The following is a 25796-nucleotide window of genomic DNA, read 5'->3' as shown; positions in this document are numbered from 1 at the left end:
AGCCTCGTTTCCAAAGCAGCCAATCGCCACTCGCCCACTGGGCCTTTCCACCAGCCAATTGGATGCAGGGGACAGAGGGAGTTAGGAGAGGGGTTGGGGATACGCATGATGATCACATGACCTGGGCTGACCATGGTGGCACAGCAGTGCAGCAGTGGTGAAGCAGCCACAAATTTCCCAAATTTCAATTTCACAGGAGTAATGGATCCCAGATTTTAGATACATTCTGTAAGTTAGCCCATTTGAGGTACCTTGGTTCAAAAATTGCCCTATAACACACTATTTCACCCAGTTGAAGGTTACAAACAAAAGAGTTTTAGTAGTATATAAATATTGAGTTGCCTTCTCATGATGTCTGGGGCTGATGGGATCTAATGTATTCTAGCTAAAACTTGAGGATCCCTCTCTCTGGCTTGAGATATTAATTCTAAGAACACTGGGGATCTTTCTTCAAAGCAAACACTAGTTTTTTAAGAGGGCTTTCCCCCCAAGAACTTCAACATATGAAAAGGGTTAATTAATCCTTTCATATTTGCTCACTCCCCAATAGTAATTGGCATGGTACCAATATCCCACCATAGTTGAGGACATTGGCATTTTGTATGCAGATGTAAAGAACCAGTTAACATCAGGGCAGTTTAGCCTTGAGATTACTAAAATAACTTTTCCAATCCAGATTTACTTCAAAGGTGCAATCAAGCAAAGCTAAACATGTTAAATAGCTAATTAATTTCAAAAGATTATATATATTCTGACATTTCTTCCCATGCTCACATTTATTTTGCAATAATACCCATTTGCATTTCTTATTATTTTTGGAGGACCATTGCTACTGATGGTGAAGTCATCATTGATGATGGAATCAGTTTCATCATAAATTTTTTTATGATTGACCCAAAAGAGAGGAATCAGGAACTGAACTAAATAATTACTGGAGCTGAATTTATTCTTGATGTTGAGCCATTATCCTTTTGTCATGAATACCCATTTCCTATCAATACTTTTCAAATATTACCATCTTAGATTAATAGCTGAATTCATGAAAAGATTCTAATTTGGAGCAAAATACATCCACTATTTCATGTGAGAAGTGGACTTCAATTACCTTTTAATCTTTACCTTTCACAGTTAGTTCAGCTTTGCTGATTGCTTGGCCTAGTTCATTGATAGCCAGCACCTTGTATTGGCCGCCATCTGATGGTGTGACTCCTTGGATCATAAGGGAACAGACCCCAAAATCATTTTTGCAGATGAAGGCAGGATCCTGAGAAAGATTCTTATTACCCTTATACCAAGTGACTTGAGGGGCTGGATATCCAGTCACAGCACAACTCATGTGACAATCGAATCCTAAATTCACCACATGTGGTTTCAGTTGGACAAGGAATCTTGGAGGCTGCCCTCGGTTGATCCCCCTATATTTTGGAAGTTGGAATTCAGATTTATCTGGAAGAGGTACAAAAATAAAATCAGGGGAATAAAGGATTAAGTTAATAATTAAGAGACAATCCTTATACCCTATATTTCACTGTTATTTCTATTTGACATATAACTGGCAATCTTGGCTTAATAATGATGAATTACAATAAGTTATTTGCCATTTCTGGTCCCATTAGGAAAAGTACTGAACCTCCATCAATAAACCATGCAAGTCCATTCCAATATTGTTCTATGTCCATCTTCAATTTATAACATATTTTAGTTTATATTTATACATTGTTGAACATAGTTTCTCTTAAAATACACTTTTTAAAACATGTATTATCCCAAATACACATTTCTAAAGTACCCATTTCACAAATATACATTTTTAAAATACACGTTGACATTTTGGAGCAGTGTGAAATCTCAATTACACAGTTACGTACAAATCTCAGTTACATTTCAATCAGCACTTTTGTCCGAAAAGCCTTCCCCAATCTAATTCCTTCTAAATGTATAGGCAGTTTAACCCTTAGAATTCCCAGACAAAAAGTTGGCTACTTTGGCTGGAAATTGTAGTCACCGGAGTCCCAGCACAGCTAGAGGAACCCAGACTGGAGATTGTTAATCTGGGAAGTGCTGACTAGTCACTTTGTACTGAAGTTCCAGCAAACATGGCCAATGATCAAAACTTCTTCAATATTAGATACCCAAAACTTGCCTCAGGAATACCCCAGGTCATACTGCACATGGTTTCATTTATGATACCATGAATTCAAATAAACACAAGCCTGAAAAAATACGCTATTTTAAGAGTCACGTTAGAGATGAACTGTTTTAACAACGTGATTCATTAAAGCAGCAGTGTCTTTTTTCCAGGCTCACAAAAAAATGTGCTTTAATGAATGGAGGTGCTGTTTTTGAACCGTGCACAGCTCCCCTAATTAAACTTATCTATATTTACCTTTTTCTTTTTGAATAGTCCAAGGCTTCACTGTTTCAGAAGGCTTGCTGACCCCTACACAATTTTTTGCGAGAACTCTGAAGAAATATTCTCGACCTGGGATAAAATTTACAACAGTATATTTGTTGGTGTAAATATGGTCAGCCACCATCTGCCATGATCCTTCGCTGGAATCACGTCTCATGACCACGTAGGTTAGGTTACTCTCTCTCTTCTCTGTTGGTGAGGGCTCCCATATCAGAGTCACAGTCCCAGGGACCTTCTCAATGAGTTGTATAGGACCAGGAGACTCTGGAATATCTGCAAAATAAAACCAAAATCAGGAAGAATTTCTAAAGTGTTTCTAAAGTGGAGCAATTTGATTATATATGGAATAGAAAGGATGTAAGTATATAGAAGAATGAAGAGCAGGTCCATGGACCTGTCTCTCATCCTGAAAGTTTCCTTTGATGGAGTTAATCAGATAAAAATAGCTCTCTTCAGCTGTTATGGTCCTGTTTTTCAATGTTTTAAATCACCTGAGGCACTTTTACAAGTAAGCTTCAGTACACATTTGCCATCTAAATGAAGCCAGAGGCATGGCAAAATGAAGGGGTGTGACCAGCTGGGTCACATGTACTGTTCTCAGGCAAAAGTAAATTATGGGGGAACCAATCTTGATAGGGTTAACATATACTTAAAATTTGGTATTAATACTTGATATTTGTTATGATTAAAAGAGAAAATAAGATCAACATATACTTTACAAAACTCACACTTTTTTCTCTTGAACATGGTACATCAGGTCTTTTCAACCTTGTATCTGTCAGATTTGTTGGAGCTACAAATCTCAGAATTCCCAGATAGCATGGATAGGAAATTCGGAGAGGTTTAATCCCAATCCACATGGAAGGTGCCAAATCAGTGAAGAGTGAATTATAACTTAATCCCTATTAAAATATGTTTCTGTACTACTTCTGCTTGTGTTATCTGTATGACTGACGATTTTCAGATTGCTTCAAACTATTGCTTACAACAAGTTACCATCGTCTTTGTTTTAATTAGTTACTAGATCAATTTATAAAGGCTGAGGCAAGTAACAGTCTCAAAATCTTCAGAGTGATATTTTAGTAGATGGCAAGTCACTCTTCCGATCTAATCTGAATGGGCAGAGGCTCTGTATGAGATAGGCGACTTTAGCTTGGAGCTTCATATGGAAAGAAGCCAACTTATACCACCTTTGTCTCTTAGACAGAAATACCTGTTGACAGTTGGTACAACCATTTTTGTGAACTGTAAATGAAGGGGCTGCCAGACTGAATGCTTGCAATGGGTGTCTGATTCCATTGCTGACAGTTGTCCAAAAAGGCTTGTCAGGCTATCTGTTTCATGATCCTTTTTTTGGCACAGCTAGATATGCTGATGTACAGCTTCTAAATGTCTCGGAGCCCATATGCACTCATGGGTAACGCATGGCTGGTGCTCTTCTTGCTGATGGGTTGTTATTTAAGGAGTATTATGATATCTGACTAATTTTCCAGGTGAGGAGATATGATTACAGGCAGTACATATGTAGCTGCAAATTCCCTTGTATGATCTTTACCTAGGACTTGGACTAGGAAGCTGAATGTTTCCTTTTTCCCATGCTCAGTTTGGAGGCTGATGCCATAATGTCCACTGTCAGAAAGCTCAGCTCTTGGTATGATGAGTTGGCTCAATCTTTCTCTGGTGGCCGTTGTGGCCTTTGTCGGCAGAGAAAGCCCATCTTTCAGCCAAATCACTTCAGAAGATGGGGATGCCTGATAAACAGGAAAAAGACATTAAACCCAGGCCTGATTTTAATGTTTATACATGGCAGTGCTTTTTTTTTTTTTTTAATCTAGGTCAGAAGTGGCCAACTTCAACAGTTTGTACTATGTGGCTTCTTCACTTCTTTTTCTTTACAGTGGCATAACAGCAGTTGATGATGGACAGACTGGAGATATAACCCTATGTTTCTTCCATTCATATTGACATGAGCTTATAGGCATTTACATTTGGATAGGCAAAACAAGAGCTTCTTAATTCACTTATATCAGCAAAGGAATACTCCACAGACAAAATCTAGAATTCCAAGTAAGCATGAAAGACTTTCTTTCAAAAAAGATAATTTAATGCACATGCACAGAGATTTTTACTGCATTGTCATTAGCACCTCAGTCATAAGTTTCTTTAATTAGGAGTAAATACAAATGAGATAACTTATTTTCTAGCAAATATGTTGTGATGCCATGAAAAATCGTTCTAAGTATTATAGCTTCTCTTTCATTTCAAGGATTACTGTAAAACAACATATAAAAATTATTTCTTACAAAAATGCCAAATCTCTACATTGCTACATTTACTGGCACATAAGAAAGCACAGAAACATATACATTATATAAGAAATGTATCATATGTTTCTTGCAAAGGCTACACTTACTTCAAAAGGAACACGCACATGAATGGCATCTCCTGCTTTCACATTCATGAAGCTTTCAACGGTATCCTTCACTAAGAACTTGGGGTAAACTGGAAATAAGTAAATTAATAAATAAAGTTTTGGCATCATATTGTTTAGTTCAGTACTGTAAATGCAATATATAAAAGGCTCAAAAACACCCCCACTGCAAATTCTGCAGGACCCACACATTTCACCATCTAAGAAGCATGCACAACAGCTGAATATCACCTTCTCAAATTACCTAACATCCCATTTGATTTTAAAATCATTGTGAAAAAAAATCAGTTAAATATATGACCGTTCTACACTTGTTAAATATTAATGGGGAGAGCAGTGTTATGTCTTTTCTTCAGAGTCAAGTGCAGGCATCTGCAATAATCTAGTTAGAGTCACTGGTCTGAGATGGGCAGCTACATTAAATGAATGAATGAATGAATGAATGAATTAATTAATTAATTAATGAAATCTCCATTAAAATGCTTCCCAAAGCTGTGAATGATGAGGACTATTGTCCAATACATCTTGAGGGTTTCAAGTTGGGAAATGCTCTAGGTATGATGGTTGATCTAAATTTGTCTCAAGTATTCATCTTTAGTTTCTTCTTCAATATAACTGTGATGTGTCCTCTCCAGTTCTCTCTGCATTATACTGGATACAACGTCCTCTGGTTTTGGCTTTCTTTGAGAAGTCTCCTTCAGTTTTCTTTCAGTAACACTAGCCTTTTCTAGACCCATTTAGAACAGCTGCCATCCATGATTTATCAGGCCATTTCCTTTTCTCCTTCATGTTCTTCTATAACCTAATTATTTAATAATTAATTTATAGGACTATCCTTAACTTACCTGGTCCTCCATTGGAACTGACCTTTCTGTCCTCATCCTCATTACATTGAATCAAATCATTTTGTTCTCCAGCCTCTTGCCCACCTGTTAAACAACAGCTATATCATAGATTTCACATGCTTTTCTTTCTCCTTTCACTATTCTTTTAGTATAATTTCATATAAATAGAAGTAGCCGTCATAAAATTTCATATAAATAAGATATTCCAGAATTATTTCTATAAACATTTAATTTCCAAAGCAGAAATGGCATAGTTTGACTCACCAGGAGGAGGTGCTGCCTGGACACAAGTATCAATTTCAACTGGGTCACCTAAACCACCATCGCTAATTGCTCTCACACGTAGGAAATATGTCTCCCTGGCTTTTAGTCCTCTAACTGTATACGTAGTTGTTTGTATTGGGAGAGCATTACACTGGGTCCATTTCAGAGTATCAGAGTGTTGAATCTCAACAATATATCCTTTGACATAACTTTCTTCTGCTGATTCTGGTTTCATCCATGATAAGGAGATGCTACAGTAGTCAGCATTAACCACTTTTAGATTTTTCACTGGACCTGGAGGCTCTGGAAAGAGGTATGTTAATTGATATGTCTAAATTTCGATATCATTTTGGGGTTACTTTTTTTTACATTCGGTTTCCCATTGTTTCCTTTTGCTCTGTTAACTCTTTGTAGCATATTCGTCTACTAAAAACCAGCAGAAACCCCTGTTCTTCATTCTTTCTTTCCCTTACCACAGTACATTTGTCCTGTAACTGACTTTTTCCTACTGTTTATAGAATAACTTCAGCATTACAATTTACTGAAAACCCAATATCATCTATTCAACAGCAGCCAGACAAATTAAATTTTATATATAGATTGTCAAGTACAGTACATCATTATTTGGTATATAGTATTTGTTCACTGATACATCTTCTCATGAACAATTCCTCATGAATGTGGTTAATAATTATCCTGTCCTTTGGTAGAGTAGGAATGTACAAAATGGAGAGGGCCTTTCCTGGAGCATTATATTTTGGGGCCAGAATGTGTCCAGAACACCAAGAACTGTTTCAGAAGAGACCCTTCTAGAAATGGGTGAACTACTTTAGAATGCTTAAACCAGCAAAAAATGGGTTAAGCGAACTTTCTGGAGAAACACACAACACTTTGGGAAGGGACATTTCTTTTTAGCAAATACCTGTGAGAGAAGTAATCACATGCCACTACTTTGTGTGAAATATCTCCTTCTATCCATGTACTACCTTTGCAGTTTTTCAGTGTCATGACTAATAAACTGCTTATTGCAAACTTAAAAACACAGTTGTATGGAAAGTAGCATAAATATATACCGAATAATAGACAAGTAAATATAGAAAGGAGGTAAACAACTTACTAATAGGATCTCGAGCATAAACAGGTTCTGAAGGTGCACTGGCCTCACCCACACCTGCGTTATTGATGGCAGCCACACGGAATTCATACTGCAGCCCCTCCTTCAAATCATTCACTGTATATTTCCTGTCTATAGCATAAATGGGCTAGTTTCATCATATATACTCTCTGTGTGTATATATATGTAATTATTATCCTGTTAACTTAGATCACATACTTCTCTAATATTTGAAATTAATTTATGTATATACTTCACCTTTGGTTTGTTGTGAGGTGTTTTGAGTTTAATAAAGAGGAAAAAACTGAACTAGTAAGAAATATCTATGTATATTGGCTTAGCTATGAGATTGGGTTGCAAACTGTTGTCTGAAAGACATCTTTCTTCAGGTTCTGAGGTCAGAATGCAATATAACTCCTTTGTCACACAGAATTACAACTTTCCTGACCAGATAACAACAATATGCTCTATTCTTTGCATCTGATTCTTATGATCCATTCTGACCAAATTTCAATTAATTTAAAGCTGGGGAATAATAAATAAGATTCTGTAGTATCCATGCTACTATAGAAATATAAGAATAATAGCAGTCCAATTTTGTGATTATTGAAATAGAAATGTAAAAAGAGTCTCCAAGATTGGGGGAGAGGGGGTAGTTACACAAATAGGAAACTTCTCCTATGACTTTAACACATTATTATCTATCTGATCATCAATGATCTTCTGACTTTAAGTTTGAATAGACAGAGATGTAAAAGGTAGCTGGAGAGTATGGCAAGAATGACAGGGAGAGAGCGTGTTTTGGGATTGAGGACTGGGACTAATCTATGATTGCAGAAATTGAAGAAAGTCCTAAACCACAGATGATAGATAGATATCACATATATTTGAAACATATAATTCTGCTGCTGCAAAAAAAACCCCAAGAAAAATCTCCAGATTTTTTTTTAGGGAGGGGGGTGGGTAATATGTATTCACAGAGCCAATATAACGGTGTACTTAGTGCCATTTCTTTCTTGTTCTCTATACAATCCCAGCTAATCAGAGACTGAACAGTAAATATGATTGTGTCTGGCCACTTGAATTCACCTTTGACAACATCACAATCCCACACCCACTGAGAGGAGGAGTATGAATTGATTTGAACCCAAGTAAAGAATACTTTATTCTGATTAATCTTTGCAGAGGTAGTCCCTACAAGGGAAGGAAAATTCATTTATAGAGACCACTGAGAAAAAAACAATTCTTTGGACAAGTCTGCCCAGACCAAACTTTTTCAAGTGAAGATGCTTGTGATATCTGTCCAATAACTTATTATCAATTTCAGCATGTAATAGAACTTAATTCACTAATATACTTTCCCAAAGCTATACTGTTAACTACAAGATACAAATGAGAATTCCAATTCCCTTTGATTAAATCTTTTAGCCTCCTCCTTGCTCTAATAGAAACTTATGAATTGTTTACCTGTTATGGGCAAAGCAGTGACAGATGTCCATATGTTGCTGCCCTTCTTGCGTTTCTCAACTGTGTAGCCCAAGATCCGGGAATTCCCTATTTTATGTGGTGCAGACCATGAAATTGTGATGGCGTCTTTGTTGGCATTGATGATTTTAGGTGGAGCAGGAGGGCTTGGGGAAGCTGAAGAATTATTTCCAAGATTTTAAAATTATGTTGTTTCATAAGACTAAGACAATTTAAAAAAAAAACCAGCTCAGAGAGGATCTGATTTTAACTGACAGATGTCTCAAATAGCTCTCATAAAAACTCTGCAGATATTCCTCTGCCCCCCCCCCTTATGCAAGAGGGACTGGGTCACCTTGAACATGGCAGCCAGCTGACTGTCTGCAGATGTGATTAGAGTGAAAAATAATTAGGTTTTTTTATCTTATTACCATAAGGTAATATTTAATCCTAAGCCATGCTTGGTTAGGTTTGCCCTGAATTTTCTTCCAGCAATGCTCTAGGAGTCTCTTCTGCTGTTTCATCTCTGGAGTTCTAAAAATCAGGGAACTCCCCATGATCCACTTAAGGGGGAGTCCACGTAGACATTATCTGATACAAGGCCATCATTGCTCTCTCATTCAAAGTGGTGACTAAGGCCTCAGTTGAATCATGCATCAGAGCCTCAGGAAACACCCCAAGTTCCCTCTGAAATCCAACAAGATCCATCAGATGCCTGGGGGAGACTGATCACATAGGTCCTTCCTTCCTGCGATGGGGAGCAGCTTCAGTGAATTCCAATACGATCAGAGAGAGATTTGGCCATGACAAGAGATGTGGAGGTTTTGTTTATAACTGTCAATTTAAGAGCTTTGTTTTGTCTTATTCCAAGAAGTAGCATCAGTTCAAAATTGATTCTGGAATACACTGGCTCCATATTAGCAAACAGAATATTAGATATTCTAATATTAGAATTGACCTTCTAATACCAGGTCAATTTTCACCTCATAAACATACAGATATGAGGATAATAACATTAATATTATGTTAGGAAGTTTCTGTAAGAACTGCCAAAATAATGCATCTGATGAATTGCCTAAAATGCTCAAGAAATAATACATATGTGCAAAATACTCATGCGATTGAATGGCAATGTTCATGTTCAGTAGAATGCAGTCAACATTTCAAATTAATGAGAAATTCTTGGGATTTTGATAGAACATTAGACACTGTCATGATAGTTAGACAAACGTACATAAAGAAAAGGACAAATCACCTTTTGCAGCAGCCATGACTTCATCAGATTCCAGGGCCTCACTAGTACCCAAGGAATTCACTGCTTTCACCCTGAAGTAATAGCTTGTGTCATGTTCCACTTTGTTGGTGGTGAAAATAGTACAGCTTCCACTGGTTTTTCCCAGTGTCACCCAGGTCTTTCTACCAATCTGTTGTCTCTCAATAATATAACTCTGGATTGGTTTACCACCATCATCTCTTGGGGGCTTCCACTGAATAGTAATGCCATTTGTGGAACTGTCCACAACCTCTATGGGTCCTGTTGGTGATTGTGGCTTATCTGAATGGAAGACCAAAACAGAGAACATGGACAAAGTCTTTGTTAAGATCAATCAAAGGAAGCTGGCAGAATCAACACAATTTCCCTCATCTTGTATGAATGAAAGACTAAGGCTGAAGACAGGTAAACTATAAAAAGAGAGCTCACAATACTATAAATGCACTATTTGCTCCCTTTATCATAGTGAACTAGTGAATCAGATGCTAACAAATCAAATACTAACAACTCATTCTTCTCCATCTCCCCTTGCTCATCTGTCTACTACTGCAATCTACTTCTATCCGAGAAACAAAAGTATTCTGCCCCAAGTGGAAGAAATTTCCATCCCACGTTCCCAGTATGAGGTCCTCTTTTCCTGAGAAAGAACAATATGCAATAGTAATGGCCAAACAAATGAAACATGTGGCCAAGGGAAGAGTACAGAGAAAATTGTTGGTATAACTATAGCACTATATACTATATAGTATATATACTATATATTGTATACCACTGTTTCTCAACCTTTCTTCACACATGGCCCCCTTTTGACCTTGTTTTTCACCTGTAGCCGCCCTGTCCAAGTCCCACTACTGGATATGGACATGGGACAGTAACTGATGCATTTTTTGATGCAAGACAGTATTCGCAGTATAATACACTTTGCTTTTCTGTGGCCCCCCTCAGCATGTGCTGTGGCCCCCCATAACATGTTTTTCACCTGTGGCCCCCTTGAAATATCCTAGGGCCCCTAGGGGGCCACATGGCTCCTGGTTGAGAACCACTGCTGTACACTATAATGCTGCAAGCAAAACTCTTGTATCTGTCTTTGATCATATTCAGAAGTATTGTATGCTTTATTTAACATCTACTTATTTATATCCTGCTTCCCATGAAGAAGCAATAAAAATTCTTCCATTTACAAATGTTTAACAGTGCCTATATTTGAATTCCTTATAAATACTTCATTCTTTTGTATATTATAAAGTTGCTTGAAAGTTCTCTCACCTATCACTTCCAGCTTGAGAGGAGCTTCAAAGCTTCCACACTCATTCTTCAATTTCACCTTATAATCTCCAGTATCCTTCCGATTGGTGCTGGATACAGAGAGTCGAGTAAAGTTGTCTGAAGAATCTATGTTTATCCTGTCATCATCCAGAAGTTCATGGTCATCCTTTAACCAAGTTACTTTGATTGGCTTCCGACCTTCAAATGGAATTTTGACCATGGCATTTTTTCCTGCCTTTACCACAATAGGTTCCTTCTTTAGTTTTTCCAGAAGTGTGGAGTCAACATTTGGAGGATCTGAAAAAGAATACATTGAATAAGCCACTGAATGTGAACATAGTTTAGGGCTTGCTACTTTTGACCATTTTTGAAAACATCACCTGGCAAAACTTGATATTCAGTGAGTGTCTGCCAGAACTTTATTACCCACAGAATTTTTAAATTCTTTCACGATAAACATTACTGAAAACTGAAAGAAAGCTAGGGGTGGATGACACCCTCCAATTTTATTTCCACTCAGTTTCTAATGATTCCAGTCTTGTTTATCTCACAAATGTTAAGTTTATGTGCCAATAATCACTTATTTTCTCCCAAGATACACACTCTTATAAACACTATTACTATTCATATTTTTGCAAGCTTTTTTATGTCAGGTAATTGAGTTCTTATGCTTTTCAATAATATTTGCATGCTTGTGCATCCTTTTGCTTAATATCTATATTCTTATATACATTTTTTAAGTTGTGAAATGCACTTGAAATTTCTGAATAATGTCAGTATTTGACAGAATTGCATTTTGCATATATGTCTGGGAAATACAAATGGAGTAAATTCATATAGGAATTCAATTTTTTTTGTTTTTTAACTTCCAGGGAAGAAATAGCGAACTGAGCGAAGCCAACAAACAAGGTAGAATAAAGAGCTGGTGAGTAAACCAGCTCTTCATAATTCCTTTCCAGACAAAAGGACTTGAGATTGCCCACAAGGGCTCCAGACAGTTGCTCCTCAGAGGAGACTGCAAGACAGAGGTCTCCAGTGAGTTTAGAACTCTGGGAGACAAGGGAATAACTATCTTGCTCAAACCATGGTCAGCACCTTTAAAAGGACACTAGGTTCACATACTTCCTTTTCTAATCACTTTTAGAAATGGCTTGTTAATTGCTTTTCAGCTATTAGGAACCTTTGGATCAACAGGTTTTACAGCACAAGGTGAGTTTCCTTCAATCCTTAGTGAAAGAAGTTTTAAATACAAGTTTTAGGACTTTTTTTTTTTTTTTTAACAAACAGCAAAAGGGCGATTAGAACTTTGATTTTGGAAAGTTACAAATGGACTAAGGGTCCAGATGGATTGTAAATAATATTTTGGAATTATAAGAATCCTTCTCATTGGAAAATGCTTTTGTTTTGAATTCTTTTTAAAAAGGCATGATAGGATGGGACTTTGAAGGTTGGACACTAGAGGGAACTAGAAGGAACTAAAGATTACAATTAAAGGAGAAGAACACTTAATTTTGACTTACAAGTACGGAAAAATATTTTAACATTGGACATACTGAAGGATATTTTTGAACAGTGGACTCAGAAGTTAATTTTAAGAGTGTCTGCCTTTATAAATAGACTGGGTTTAAACAATGTTATGGGGGAGAAATAAGTTTTACCTGACAAGATTGAGGCTGATCTGAAAGTGGATTTAAACATGATAGGCTACAAGAATGATATGGAAAAAGATACTACACTGGACATACAAAAGAAACCAGCTGATGTCTCAATAATTAAAAGGGATGTACAAATAACAGACCAAGAGAGTGACCTGGATAATTTTCCTATATTGGATTTACAAAATGGGCTTGTTAAAGCTTTGAAGGATTTTGTGAAAAGGGACAAAGAAAAAAATGAAGAAATCAAGTTCTAGGACGTTATTTGAAAATCAAGATTGTTAAAAGTAAAAGGAAGGAATATAAAGTTGGTTTATTTGATCAAGGTTAAAACAGATATGTTGTTATCTCTGGTAACCCTTACTGGACTTTTGTTGACATCAGGACTGAAATAATGACACTTTATGGATTTGTTTTTAGATAAGAGATGAGATATGGGAAGAAGGGATCATTTGTTATATTTTAAGAGAAGGTAATAGTTTATTAAAATTGTTTATACTTATTGTGATAAAGGGGAAGTCATTTCTTTAGATATTTCTTTTCTTTTTCTTTACTATATTCTTATTTTTCTTTCTTTTCTGTCCTTTTCTATTTTTTCTGTACCTTCTATTTTTTCTTTTTATTCTTTTCTTTTTTTAGTTTATATTAATTTTTATTGTTGCAATTGTAATTTTTAATAAAATTACTATTAAAAAAAGAATTCAATTTTTTTTAAAAATCTACCACTCTTACCAATAGAACACAAAAATCCCCTAGCCCATGTCCAATTCCTTAACATTTTTGTTAAGATATAAGAAAAAAATTCCCAAGAGGAAGCTAAAAAAATTGGTCCAACGTTATAACTCAGGGAAGATGCTGTTCTAAGTATCTGGAGCGACATAAAATAAGGTACAAAGATAGAAGGTAGGAGGTATGGCTATAACTCTGTAACTGAAATAAGATTCAAATATAAGAGTTGCTGGGAGTCGAGAGTTATGCAAATTTAATAAATAAATAAAAATCTGGACAGGTTTGAATAGTGGGCCCAAATGAACAGGATGAAATTTAATTGGAAGAAATGTAAAGTCTTACATCAGGGGAGAAGGAAAAAAAAGAAAGAAATGTATGAGTATAGAATGGGAGAGACCTGGCTTGGCAATAGTATATGTGAAAAGAACCTGGGTGTTGTAGTAGATCACAAGCTGAAGCCTACAGTTGAATTTGCAGAAAAGGAAAATGCTATTTTGGGATGTATTAACAGGAACATAGAGTCCAGATTATAGGAAGTCAGTTGTCTCACTCTGCCTAGGTCAGGCCCCACTTGGAATACAGTGTTCAGTTCTGAGCATCACAATCTCAAAGGGCCACTAACAAACTGAGGTGAGTTCAGAACATGTGAACTCCAAGATGTTGAAGGGACTGGAAACCCAGTGCTATGAGGAACAGTTAAAAGAACTGGGGATAGTTCGTCTGCAAAAAAAGAAGACTGGGGTAGGGGGAGATATGTTAAACTTTAGATATCTGAAGATTGCTATTACATAGAGGAGGGAGTAGACTTGTCACTCTAGAGCAGTGTTGTCCAAACTTGGCCACTTTAAGATGAGTGGACTTCAATTCCCAGAATTCCCATGGCTGGCTGGGGAATTCTGGGAGTTGAAGTCCACTCATCTTAAAGTGGCCAAGTTTGGACAACACTGCTCTAGAGGGTAGGACCAGAACTAATAAGTTAGATATTATGAGATAGTTCCACATGGTAAGAGCTGTCAATCAGTGGAATAAACTGCTTCATTAGTTTGCATGTATCTGTTCCCTGGAAGTATTCACACAAAAGTTAAAATGCTTTAGCAGATACTGAACAGGTGACTTCTGAGATCTCTTCCAAATTTATGATTCTAAGTGTAAAAGGAAAGCAAGGGATGGGGAAATAAACCTTTGGGCAGTAGACAGCATGAGAAGGAGTGCCAAGAGCAGTAGTGGACAGTCATGGTAGAAAAGCAAGCATTAACAGCAAGAACTAGAGGCTTGACATCACATTCAGAAGTGATAGATATGCACTGTAATGAAGTGGGAAGAGTGACGATACATGATCAAAACAACAAGAGAGGAAGGGGAACTTTGAAATTACTATGGCTTCCTCCTTTCAATTTATTAGCCTCTGATTTAGAATTTTGGTTCTAGTTTTTGCAACCATTTATAAAATATTACAGAAATGAATACCCAGTAATGATTTATCTTCCAAGTGATGCTTGCTGTCAGCTTGTGGAATATTGAGATTTTGATCCATCTGACTTATTAATTCAATGACCTCCCCATTCCCTCTAGCCTTATGAACTCACAAAGTCTTATACTAAAGCTGGAGTGGGCAACCTGTGGCCTATGGCCATAGATATCCTTCAGCCTAATTTTATGCAGTTTTCAATCTCATATAAAAAGCCGTCTACAAGTGGTCAATTACAACCTCTGGCAAGAACCATCTATGGGAGCCTGCTGTGTGGGGACAGTATCAGAGAAAGCAAAGAGGGTGTCAGAAAGCAATAGAAAAAGATTTATAAACAGAGAACGGTTTATAAAATATTGGAATGGGTCTCCCCAAAAGTGCCTCCTTCTTAAGTTCCAACAACGTATCATGCCCCCTCATATTGATTGCTTCTAAAGGAAAGGAGGAAAGGATTGCCCACTCATGTATTAAGGACATGATTAACCAGTGGCACTTAGCCATTGCTATTTGATCTACTAAATGGTAACGTGGTTAGGCTCACCTTCAACAAAAATAGATGCTTCTGTGCAAATGCCTTCAGCTTCAAATTTATATTTTCCAGCATGACTATCTTCTGCTTTGTCTATTATCAGTTTGTGGACTAGGCCATTTTTCTCAGTGGAGACTCCACTTAAGCCTGTAACCTTGTGGGGAAGTTGAAAGAATGCAGGAAAATATTTTATTTCAAAAAGTATATGCAACATTGCAAAAGCAATGATTCAGTCTAGTACAAAGTTAAATTCATTACAGACACCGAGAACCCTGAAGTCAGACATTTTCTCTGTACAGGTTTCAAACACAGGACAGGTTTCAAATAAGTCTTAACACTTGTACATGTGCCCATGAGAGGGACAATCTTCAGTCACTGATAGAATTCACTGATCTTTTTTTTTTTTTAAACAAAAAGCATTAATATTTTTGAATAGTTTCATTCATTCATTCACTCATTCATGGATACTATTTTTTTTTTTTAAAAAAATGTCATTGCACGATTCTGGTAATTCTTCTTGCTTCGGATTATATTCCAATCTAATACAGATGCATTTCTGCTGTCAGTAATTCAACTCTGTAACTTCTACAATTAGCAAGTCTCTCATCAAGCTGTATGAAAATAATGCTTGGAAGCACTGTTATTTGTCCTGCTGCCTGCGGAGATTAGATAGCAGATATTTCAGACAGGAGGTTTTGGGTAGCAATATCCATATTATGGAATTCCATCCAGAGAGAAGACAGACTGTCTTATTACTACACTTTAAATTGGTAGTAAGGAGCTGTTCCACTGGGATTTTAAATACCTATTTTTAGATGTTATTTTATATATGGTTTCTGGTTTTGAGTTTGATGGTATTGTTTATTTATTTATTTTTGTATGTCACCAAGAAGTCTAGTAAAAGAAGAATGTAATTGTGACCTCCAGACTGGACTACTGCAATGCCCTTTACATGGGGCTGCCCTTGAAGACTATTCAGAAGCTTCAACTGTTGCAGAATGTGGTGGCGTGGGCAGTTACCACTGCCGGTTACTCGGTGCATGTGACACCACTGCTGTGTGAGCTGCATTGGCTTCTGGTGTGCTTTTGAGTGCAATTCAAGGTGCTGATTATCACTTTTAAAGCCCTTCTTGGCTTGGGATTGGGTTACTCTCCCAATTGTCTCTACCCACCCTACCTGATCAGGAAGGAGGGGCATGCTCCTGGTACCACTGGCTAAGAGTGTTGGCTGGCGGGGCCAGAAAGAAGGACTTTTCTGCTATGGCACCTGCCCTTTGGAACATCATCGCCCTTGATATTAGATTGGCCCCATCCCTGTTGGCCTTTGTAAGGCCTTGAAAACTTGGTTTTGTGCCCAAGCCTGGAGCCCTGGGTGTAGGATAGAGAAGTGGTGTCTTGGCTGCGTGGATGATTGATTGGATAATGCCTGTCTGCTCTGTGTTTTATTTTTATTTTTTATATTGTACATTTTAGTTATTTTACTGTAAGCTACCTAGAGTCATGTAAAAGTGATATGGAGAGCTATATAAATTGAATGAATAAATGAATAAAGCATGAACTAATAGACAAACAGTGAATTCGTTTTATTTTCCTTTGTTTCAAATTATGATGCATTATTGTGATAGTATGCTTGTTCATTATCACTGGTACTATCAATCTCATTCCAAAATAAAACTTCATTGGATACAAAGATGGAAAAAGAGAGGTCCTTCAGGTGAAGTCTGTCACAAATTAACAACATCATACCTTGACTCCATCTTTAAACCAAGTTCCCTTGAGCTGATCATTGTTGAGACTGCAAGACAACTCAGTTGGTTTTCCTTTCTGAGCATGGACATCAGATAAACCTTGGTTCAAATGGCAAAGTGGTTCTGAATAGTCAAGAGACAGAAACACTCATTTTAAAAAGATGGATTTTAAAAAAGAAATATTATACAACATGTGTTACAAATGCACATTAAAATGCCCATTAAAAAAAGAATACAAGAACTCATTCATAAATATATAAATACCTCTCGTGTCCTCTTCGAGCAGTCTTTCTCCTCTCCCTTTCCTTGAAAGATCAGCTGGTGTAGATCCACTGGCCTCTAAATCAGATAGCTGCCTTCTTCTGTCACCAGCATGAGATACAGCATCATAAAGGCCAGAAGACTGGCCATAACCCAGGAACTCTTCACCAGGTATGTCTGATTTTTTCTCATGTAGTGATCCATTAGTACCTCTAACTCCTGTACCATCTTCACAAAGTGCACCATCTTCATTATAGTGATAATTGAACTTCCCTTCATCATTAAATTCTATCTCACTAGCAATTGTGCTAGGTAATGCACCATCCTTCCCATATAGCCCACTTATTCCCCTTATACCACTCATACTTCTACCACCCAGCACTCCATTTTTGCCATAAAGCCCATCTAGTCCTCCAGCAACATCATTTCCAATGAGGTAATCATTTTTTCCATAAAGTCCACTTGCATCACCAGCACCATCAAGTTTACCTAACACCTCTCTATTTGATATATCATTCCTTTCACACAATCCAGCATCTTCTCCACCTGCCATGCAAAGAAATCCACCTACTCCCCCAATATTATCAGCTCCACCAGCACCAGCTCCATGAAGTATACTGTCTTGGCCGTAGATTCTATCAATAACAACGTATCCAGTTGGGCCTGCCCTACATAAAATACTATGTCCACATACTCCCCTAACACCACAAAGTCCATAAACATCTATTATATTTGGCATTTTGTCTTTGCCATAGTTTCCATCTATCTTGCCATTGCCACCAGAGTTATTAGTGCCTGCACCTAATGATATGCCATCCTTGCCACCCAGCATACCAGTGCTCTCAGTACCACTGTTGTCATAGAGACCACATACTGTTGAGTTATGACATCCAGTAGCGCATGTTCTATTTGGTATGCCATCCTTATCATAAGATTCACCCATGCCTCTAGCACCAAGTTCTTTCCTGCCTGTGACAGCTGGCATATCACCCTTGCCATTGAGTTTACTCCCAGCATAAGCTCCATCCAATGCACCATCCATTCTAAATCCACTTTCTTCCTCAACAGGAACAAGTCCAACAGTACTTGTATCACCTGGCATGCTGTTTTTGACATAAAATGGAGCAGTGCTTCCAGCTCCAATGGGTCCGTTAGCATCAAATCCAGTTAGCATGTCATCTTTATCATAGATCCCAGATACTCCTCCAAGGCTAACAAATCCATTTGACATTCTATCCTTACCATAAATTCCAGCTGTTTCTCCAATACCATTAGCTCTACTAGCTAATCTTTCACCATCACCAAGTTCATCATCAGTATTACCAATTATCATACGATCTTTGTCAAAGATTCCAGATCCACTAGCATCTACTGCACCCAGCATATCACCTTTGACATAGAGCCCACCTACTTCCCTAACACTACCACCACCTGCATAAAACCCACAGGGCATAATATCCTGGCCAGACAGTCCAGCAGTACTTGCTTCATCTGGTATATCATCCTTTCCGTAGAATCTACCAGTGTCCCTAGCATCACTGAAACTTTTGTCATACAGCATATCATGTCCACTAGAACTACCAATTCCACAAGTGCCTGCTTTACTTGGCACGCAATCCTTGATATGGAGTCCACCAGTGGCCTCTGTACCACCAGATCTATTAGCTCTGCTACTTGGTATGCCATCCTTGTCACTGGGTCCAGCGATGTTCACAGCACTACCATATTCATTAGCCCCAATTTCATCTAGCAGGGCACCCTTATCGTACAGTGTACCTATTCTACCAGCACTACCAGCTATACTAGTGTCTGTTTCACCTGGCATGCTATCCTTGCCTCGCTCTAGCTTACCATCTTTAATATTCAGTCCCAGTTTCCCAATAATTGCAGGTCCATGACAACTAACTCCATCTGGATAACCATCCTTTCCATAGAGTCCACCTATTCCCCTAGTACCATCAGGTTCTCCTAATGCATAATCTTTTCTATAGAGCTCAGGTATGCCCCCATTACCTGGTCCATCAGTACTAACTCTGTTTAGTGCACTATCCTGGCCAGAGACTGTAGCTATATCCCCAGCCCCATCTGATCCACAAAGTTTTCCTAGTGCAGTGTTCTTATTATTCAGTTCACCTATACCCCTAGCATCATCAGATCTAGTAATACAATCTCCATCTTTTATATCATTCTCCCCACTGAGTCTGCCTGTCTCCCTACTATCACCTAGTTCATAAACATTTGTTTCCTCTGGCTCACTATCCTTTTCATAAAGTCCATCTATGCTCCCAGCATCAACTCCATTTACTTCAACTTCCTTGCCATGGTGTTCACTGATATCCCTAATAGTATCAGGTCCCCTAGCAACAGCTCCACCTAGTGTACTACCACTTATGCTCCCAGTACTATCTTGTCCACCAACACCTGTGCCTCCTAATAGATCATTCTTGCTATATAGTCCATTTATGTTGTTAGAGCCACCAAGGTTACAAGCACTTATTCCTAGTGGTACAACATCTATATTATAAGATCCATCTATGCTCGCAACACCATCAGGTTTAACAGCTCCTCTTAGTATATCCTTCTTGCAACTCATGCCCCAAGCACTAGCATCAACTATCATACCATCCCCGCTATGCAGTACTCTTATTCTTTTAGCATCATTATTTCTATCAGAGCCTGATCCAGCTGACATTCCTTTTGATCCACAATATACAACTATTCCTCCAGCACTAGGAAATCTACTAGTAACCACTTCAGATTCACCTATCATTACATCTTGGACATAAATCCCACTCATTGTCCCACTGTCACCAACTTGGGATGCTGTATCATTATTGCCACAACTACTTTTTGTGCCATCAAACTGAGGTCTAAGCCTTTTAGCTCCAGCTTCCTCTAAATGATTATCTTTGTCATAAATTTTCCCTGCAATTCCTATATCACCTTCTGTTACATCAAACTCAGCTATTATGCAACCATCTCTATAAAGTCTACCTCTCTCCCCAACTTCTGAGAGCATATTATCCTCGAAATAAAGCATACTCGCACCACTTAACCCACCATCTTTAATACAGAGACTTCCAGTACTGTCAAACCTGGCTCCTGATTGATCAGAATTACACAGTACACATTTCTTGCCATAAAGTCCTTCTATCTTTCCTGCTATGCCAAATCCAACTCTAGGGCCATCATTACCTCCCACAATGTATTGATTGCTATTGACCTCTGCACTGCTTAATATGGAATCTTGGAATCTCAGAACTGATCTTCTGTTAAATCTGTCCCCAGGATCTGCTCCATTAAGTGTGGAAACTTGTCCTTCTGAAGTTTGCCATCCATATGTATCTTCAGATCCAATACTGAAAGCTAAGATAGCATTTTTCCCACACTGGGAGGCCTTGCCAGTCAAACTACCTATTCCTCTGATATTTCCATCTAGCACTGCATTCTGATAAAATCCTATCTTCCCATCACTTCCTAAAGATCCATCTTTTTCCAGACAGCTATAAAGCTCTGCATTGCTATCTTGGCCATTCCCATACTGGGCATCTTTGCCCATGCTGAAGTCTGCAAGGAGATCTTGATCTTTCTGCCTTTCTCCTTGGTGAAGTTTCTTAGCATGCTCTTCATCTAATGGTTTGCTCCATTGTCCAGCTTTATCACTACTGTCCTCTTCAGATTGCTTTCTCTTTCCTTTAGAAGCTGTATTACAAATATACTGATGGTTAAATTGAAATGGCAAAGCCATTTATTTCTTGTAGTTTAGTGCAAAATAATTCAATTTAATGAACAAAACACCTTAAATAAATAAACATCACTCCTCCTAGTTTTGCATTATGATATTGTGTGGGCCTTTTAGTGCCATATCACGATCAGTAGCATACAATTAGTTTTTTAAACAGTGAATGAAATTGTAGCCCATTTCTCATTTATAAACATACTACAGTATTTAAAAAGTAGCAAAGTAACTATTATTTTAAACACAGATCTTCAAATTGTAAGACGCTGTAGTTTCTATATTACATCTTTAAGAATGGTTTATATGAATAAAGGATTAATTTATCAATGACCACTGCTATCAGATTTACAGTAGAGTTTCTATAGTCAGATAGTTTAGGGATATGCAGTGATTCCAGTACTGCTGGAAATACTGCACTGCACCAAGCAAATTATGATTTTACGTTTTTATAAGCATATGAAATCCTTCAAAGAAAACAATTTATTTAAGACCAGTACATTAATAATGTTCACAAAGCATGCTCAGCAGCAATTCCTAAGCAAATGTTATAGTTTAAAGGAACTGGAATAAAAGTCATAATGACTAAGAAACCTTCAATGTTTCTTCCAGTATCTTTTTCATTTAAATCTCTTTACAACCCATAATTAGGCACTTCTCAATGAGATCTTGAATATAGTACTGTTAGATGCTGTTAGAAGGGAAAGGGGTAAATCTGCAGGGTTACATTGTGAGAAATCAAGATTAGATCATCACTCACATTCGACCTCAAGCCAAGTACTTGAAGACCAGCTTCCAGTGTCAGTGGTGTAAGTCCCTTTGTCAGAGGACTGGGTGTTTTTGATGCCTAAATGGTGAATAAGGCCATCATTCAAGACTGAGATATCATAATTGTCATTTGACTCTAAATGATAGTTTTTGTGAAACCACATAGCATTGATACAGACTTCATAGAAGGTGCATTGAAAACAGCATTTTCTTTCTTGTGGCATTTCATTCTCACTAGGTAGAAAGCAAAAGCTTACAGGAAAGTCTGAAATATTGAATTAATGCTAAATAGATACACAACAGATTCAAAATGTGGAGCAGAAGAAACTTGTAGGTGGAAGAAACATGGCAAATATCTACCTTTCAAACTAAGCTGACAGTATTCAGAATTATAATGTAGGTTTTCACAGCTAATATTTAGTGGTGAAATGACTTCCTGATAATATTGTTAACAAAACATCAGCACACATTCATTATTTCAAATGATATCTCGATAACTCATTTCACCCACAATTAGGATTTCCAGCATGCAAACAATTAAAAGTGTTTTAAATTACGTTATTTTGTCTGTGGAGTCCTTGGGGTTCTCTGAGCTTGGCTGTTTTCTTGCAAACATTTCATTACCTGGCTAGGTAACATCTTCAGTGCTAGAAGGGAGTGCATGCCACTGTATATAAACAGAGAGCAAACCCCACTCCCTTCTAGCACTGAAGATGTTACCTAGCCAGGTAATGAAACGTTTGCAAGGAAACAGCCAAGCTCAGAGAATCCTAAGGACTCCATAGTTCAACCCTGAGCTACACATATTCGCTTCTATTGGTATTATTTTGTCTCATTTTTATATTTAAAATTGGAAGCATATTTTGTTATAACCTACAAATATTATATTACGAAGGTGACTTATTCAAATTTCAACTGCACAATATATTAATGTGCATAAAAAGGTTTTAAGCTCACATTTTGAGAAAAATATCCACAACTATGCAACAAGAAACTGCCTGAAGCCAGTCTTTTCTGTCTAAATTAAGCTCCCAATTTATTCAACAGCTTTCTGTTAAGGTTGGGCTCATTTATGGAACTAAAGGTTATTTCACTTACTCTGAGGCATTTAAGTTTTGATTTTGTGCATAGTGAATTACACTTCTGGGCATATATACTTACTGTATGCTTTCAAAAGGCATGTTTATGGCATGTACATATGACTTGTTCATGTGACATTTTTCATAATGAATAACCTAAAGAACTAATATACAAGGATACCCTAAAACCTTGGCTTGAATATTTTAATTGTTCACTTTAACACCAGTCAGGCTACAGTATTATGCATCCTACAATCCTGGCATTAAACACAGGGGATTTGTTTCCAGGTTACATGCATAAGATTGCGTAAGTTTGATTATAGATGAGTCTAGAGGTGTGCAAGATTGCTTTTCCATTTGTTTTTGTATTAAATCTTCATTCATAGAGTTATTCATTTGTTAAAAATCACATTCATTTTCATTATTATTCTGTTATTGTTCATCATCCTGTTTTCTGCTTTCAGTGGGAAACAGAGCTGAATGTTTATTATCTGGACCTCTACATTTTCCTATCAAGCTGACCATCATATGAAACATGGCAAATTTCAGGGGGAAAATGGGGAAACCTTTTAAGCTCATTTTTTAAAAATAACATAGAAATATTCAGAGATGTCAGATTAGTGTATATCTAAACTACACATAATAAAGTTGGGAAAATGCAGATTTTCTGCACAATTGTGCTAAGCAAACTGCACTTTGGCTTAATGTAATATGTGAACCGAGATGTAGTGGCAATCTCACAATTTGGCACTAATTTTTTATACATTTATGATAGTGAACATAAAAGAGGGGAGGAAAAAGAACCTTTTGTAACTCTGAGGAATATGAATATTGTTTTTAATATTAAAATACCACTGCTTTTTGATATGGTTTGAAGTTTTGCTGGCCTCTTGGGTATACTGAAAGGCTGATGTTACATGACATTTACCAACTGCTGTTCCAGAAGTGTGAGCACGCAGAGAGCGCTTTTGAAATACTAGAGGCTCTAGGCTAGACTGGGAAGCTTAAAAAAAAGTTATAGAAATAACCTTATTCTATAAGTTATAGAAAGCAGCAATGGCAAATGCAAATTGCTTTCCTATTGTTGTCAAAAAAAACTTACACAGATTTGTTCATGAAAAGATCAGGAGCTAAGCCTGACTAAGAAGACTATTTGCTTGTTTTATATATTTATTAAAAGCTGATTTAAAAACAAAACCAAAACAGAGCAAAAAAGCCTGTCCTATTCTATGGCAGTTTCACAGCACCCGGTTGTCCTGCCCTTCCTGGATTCCCTATGTCATAATTAAATTAGCAATCTCTTTTTCTTTGTTATTTCTCATCCACCCCTGTAATTTCAATCTGAGAAAATGAATGCTAAACATGAGCAACAAATGAATATAAGACATTTCAAATGTATCTATATCTTTAGCATTTATTTCTTCACTAGTAACAAATGAAATGGATCCTAATTTGTCTCATATTTCATTTGTTATGAAACAAATGCACACCCATGAGTAGCCTTTGGTCAGGAAGCCTTACTTTCTGCTTCCAGTTCAGTGGAGAAGACAACTACATCTTCTACTTTGATCTGATAAATGCCAGCATCTTCTGGCTGCAGATCATTGATGGTAAAATGATAGTTTTTCCCCTCTTGCTGCAGGCAGTACTTTAAGTTGTCATCATTAAATCCAAAATTGATCTTCTGGCCATCCTAGAAGTAAGATGAAAGAAGAAATGTACAGGCAAAACTACATCCTTGTAAAATAACTAATTACTTTACAAAGAACATGTAAAATAACCAATCTGAATTATAATTACTTTAAGAAAAGCCTGGTATACTCTTAATTTGTTATTAGCCATATCTGGATTGTCTAAGCTACTAAGAGAGGCTTTCCTCCTAAAATAATAAATTGTGAACAGGGAATAGTAGTCAATTTACATTGTGAAGAACAGAAGACTGCTATTGAAAAGAAATGAATGCATGGGAGTACAAATGACTCAAGAATCAGACTGGTATTGAGCCTTTTGGAAGGGCTGCTGGCCTGCTGAATTTTAACCCTTTTTGTAACATCTAAACTGGATTTGTTTTTCTTTCCCTCTTTTTCTTCTTCCTTCTTTCCCTGCTCATTTATCTCTTTCCCTTTCACCTCCATCCAATTTTTAAACTGTTCTCTCTTCTAATATTTGTGTTTTATATATTACCATAAAGGAAGCCTATATACAAAATCATACTGTCAATGTTGTTTCGGAGATAAAATTCCTACTGTCAAATGAAGTGCTCCATGCTAATCTGTTTGTTTCCTTAGCCATTCAGCTTCAGTTCAGCCAAATTATTCTCTCATAAAGTTACTGTGTTGAGTTAGCCAAACCATTATCCTTCCTTCCTTACTTTGTAGAAGCAAATTTTGCTCTCCAGGTTTTTCAGTTCCAGCTCTAGGCCAAATGAAGCATTTCTTTGCTCTTTATTGACTTTCACATGCTTCAGATTTGCAATACTGTAGACATACTGTAAGAACAAGGGAGAGGTACATCATTTACAGATATTATATATTTTTAATGTACAATATTAACACTGCCAAAAGAGAACTAAATCATTATTGTCAAAGCAACTTTTGTGATAAACTCCATTTGAAGCTTTTAAGACAGGTTTCAGTACAATTCCTTCTCAGTAGTATACACCAGGGCTCCTCAACCTTGGCAACTTTAAGACGGGTGGATTTCAACTTCCAGAATTCCCCAGCCAGCAAGACTGGCTGGGGAATTCTGGGAGT

At 37.2% G+C, this 25796-nt stretch overlaps 1 protein-coding gene across 8 annotated transcripts in view; it reads right to left on the bottom strand.

Annotated features, from left to right (window-relative positions):
- Window positions 1-25796, bottom strand: part of IGFN1 (immunoglobulin like and fibronectin type III domain containing 1) — a 34654-nt gene that overhangs the window by 1612 nt on the left and 7246 nt on the right. For 2 of the 8 annotated variants that reach the window (XM_025169971.2, XM_088154539.1), the window contains exons 9-24: window positions 25415-25531; window positions 24565-24736; window positions 21957-22043; window positions 17464-21162; window positions 17198-17322; window positions 15464-15605; window positions 11071-11367; window positions 9787-10086; window positions 8535-8708; window positions 7071-7199; window positions 5954-6256; window positions 5690-5773; window positions 4827-4915; window positions 3969-4164; window positions 2387-2686; window positions 1106-1446 (exon numbers count right to left, since the gene is read on the bottom strand). In XM_025169971.2, the coding sequence (XP_025025739.2) occupies window positions 1109-1446; window positions 2387-2686; window positions 3969-4164; window positions 4827-4915; window positions 5690-5773; window positions 5954-6256; window positions 7071-7199; window positions 8535-8708; window positions 9787-10086; window positions 11071-11367; window positions 15464-15605; window positions 17198-17322; window positions 17464-21162; window positions 21957-22043; window positions 24565-24736; window positions 25415-25531 (6552 nt within the window). In that variant the 3' untranslated portion in view covers window positions 1106-1108. Of the gene's footprint in view, window positions 1-1105; window positions 1447-2386; window positions 2687-3968; window positions 4165-4826; window positions 4916-5689; window positions 5774-5953; window positions 6257-7070; window positions 7200-8534; window positions 8709-9786; window positions 10087-11070; window positions 11368-15463; window positions 15606-17197; window positions 17323-17463; window positions 21163-21956; window positions 22044-24564; window positions 24737-25414; window positions 25532-25796 lie in introns of those variants that run through there. The other 6 variants (XM_025169964.2, XM_088154536.1, XM_025169979.2 and 3 more) reach the window with 5 other exon arrangements.

This window comes from Python bivittatus, unplaced genomic scaffold, assembly GCF_059951505.1.
Source record: "Python bivittatus isolate LINGU-HERP-01145 unplaced genomic scaffold, Pbiv_v1 ctg000700_np1212, whole genome shotgun sequence".
Taxonomy (NCBI): Eukaryota; Metazoa; Chordata; class Lepidosauria; order Squamata; family Pythonidae; genus Python; species Python bivittatus.
The sequence above is the reverse complement of the archived record's forward strand: the minus strand, read 5'-3'. Positions and strand labels throughout refer to the sequence as shown.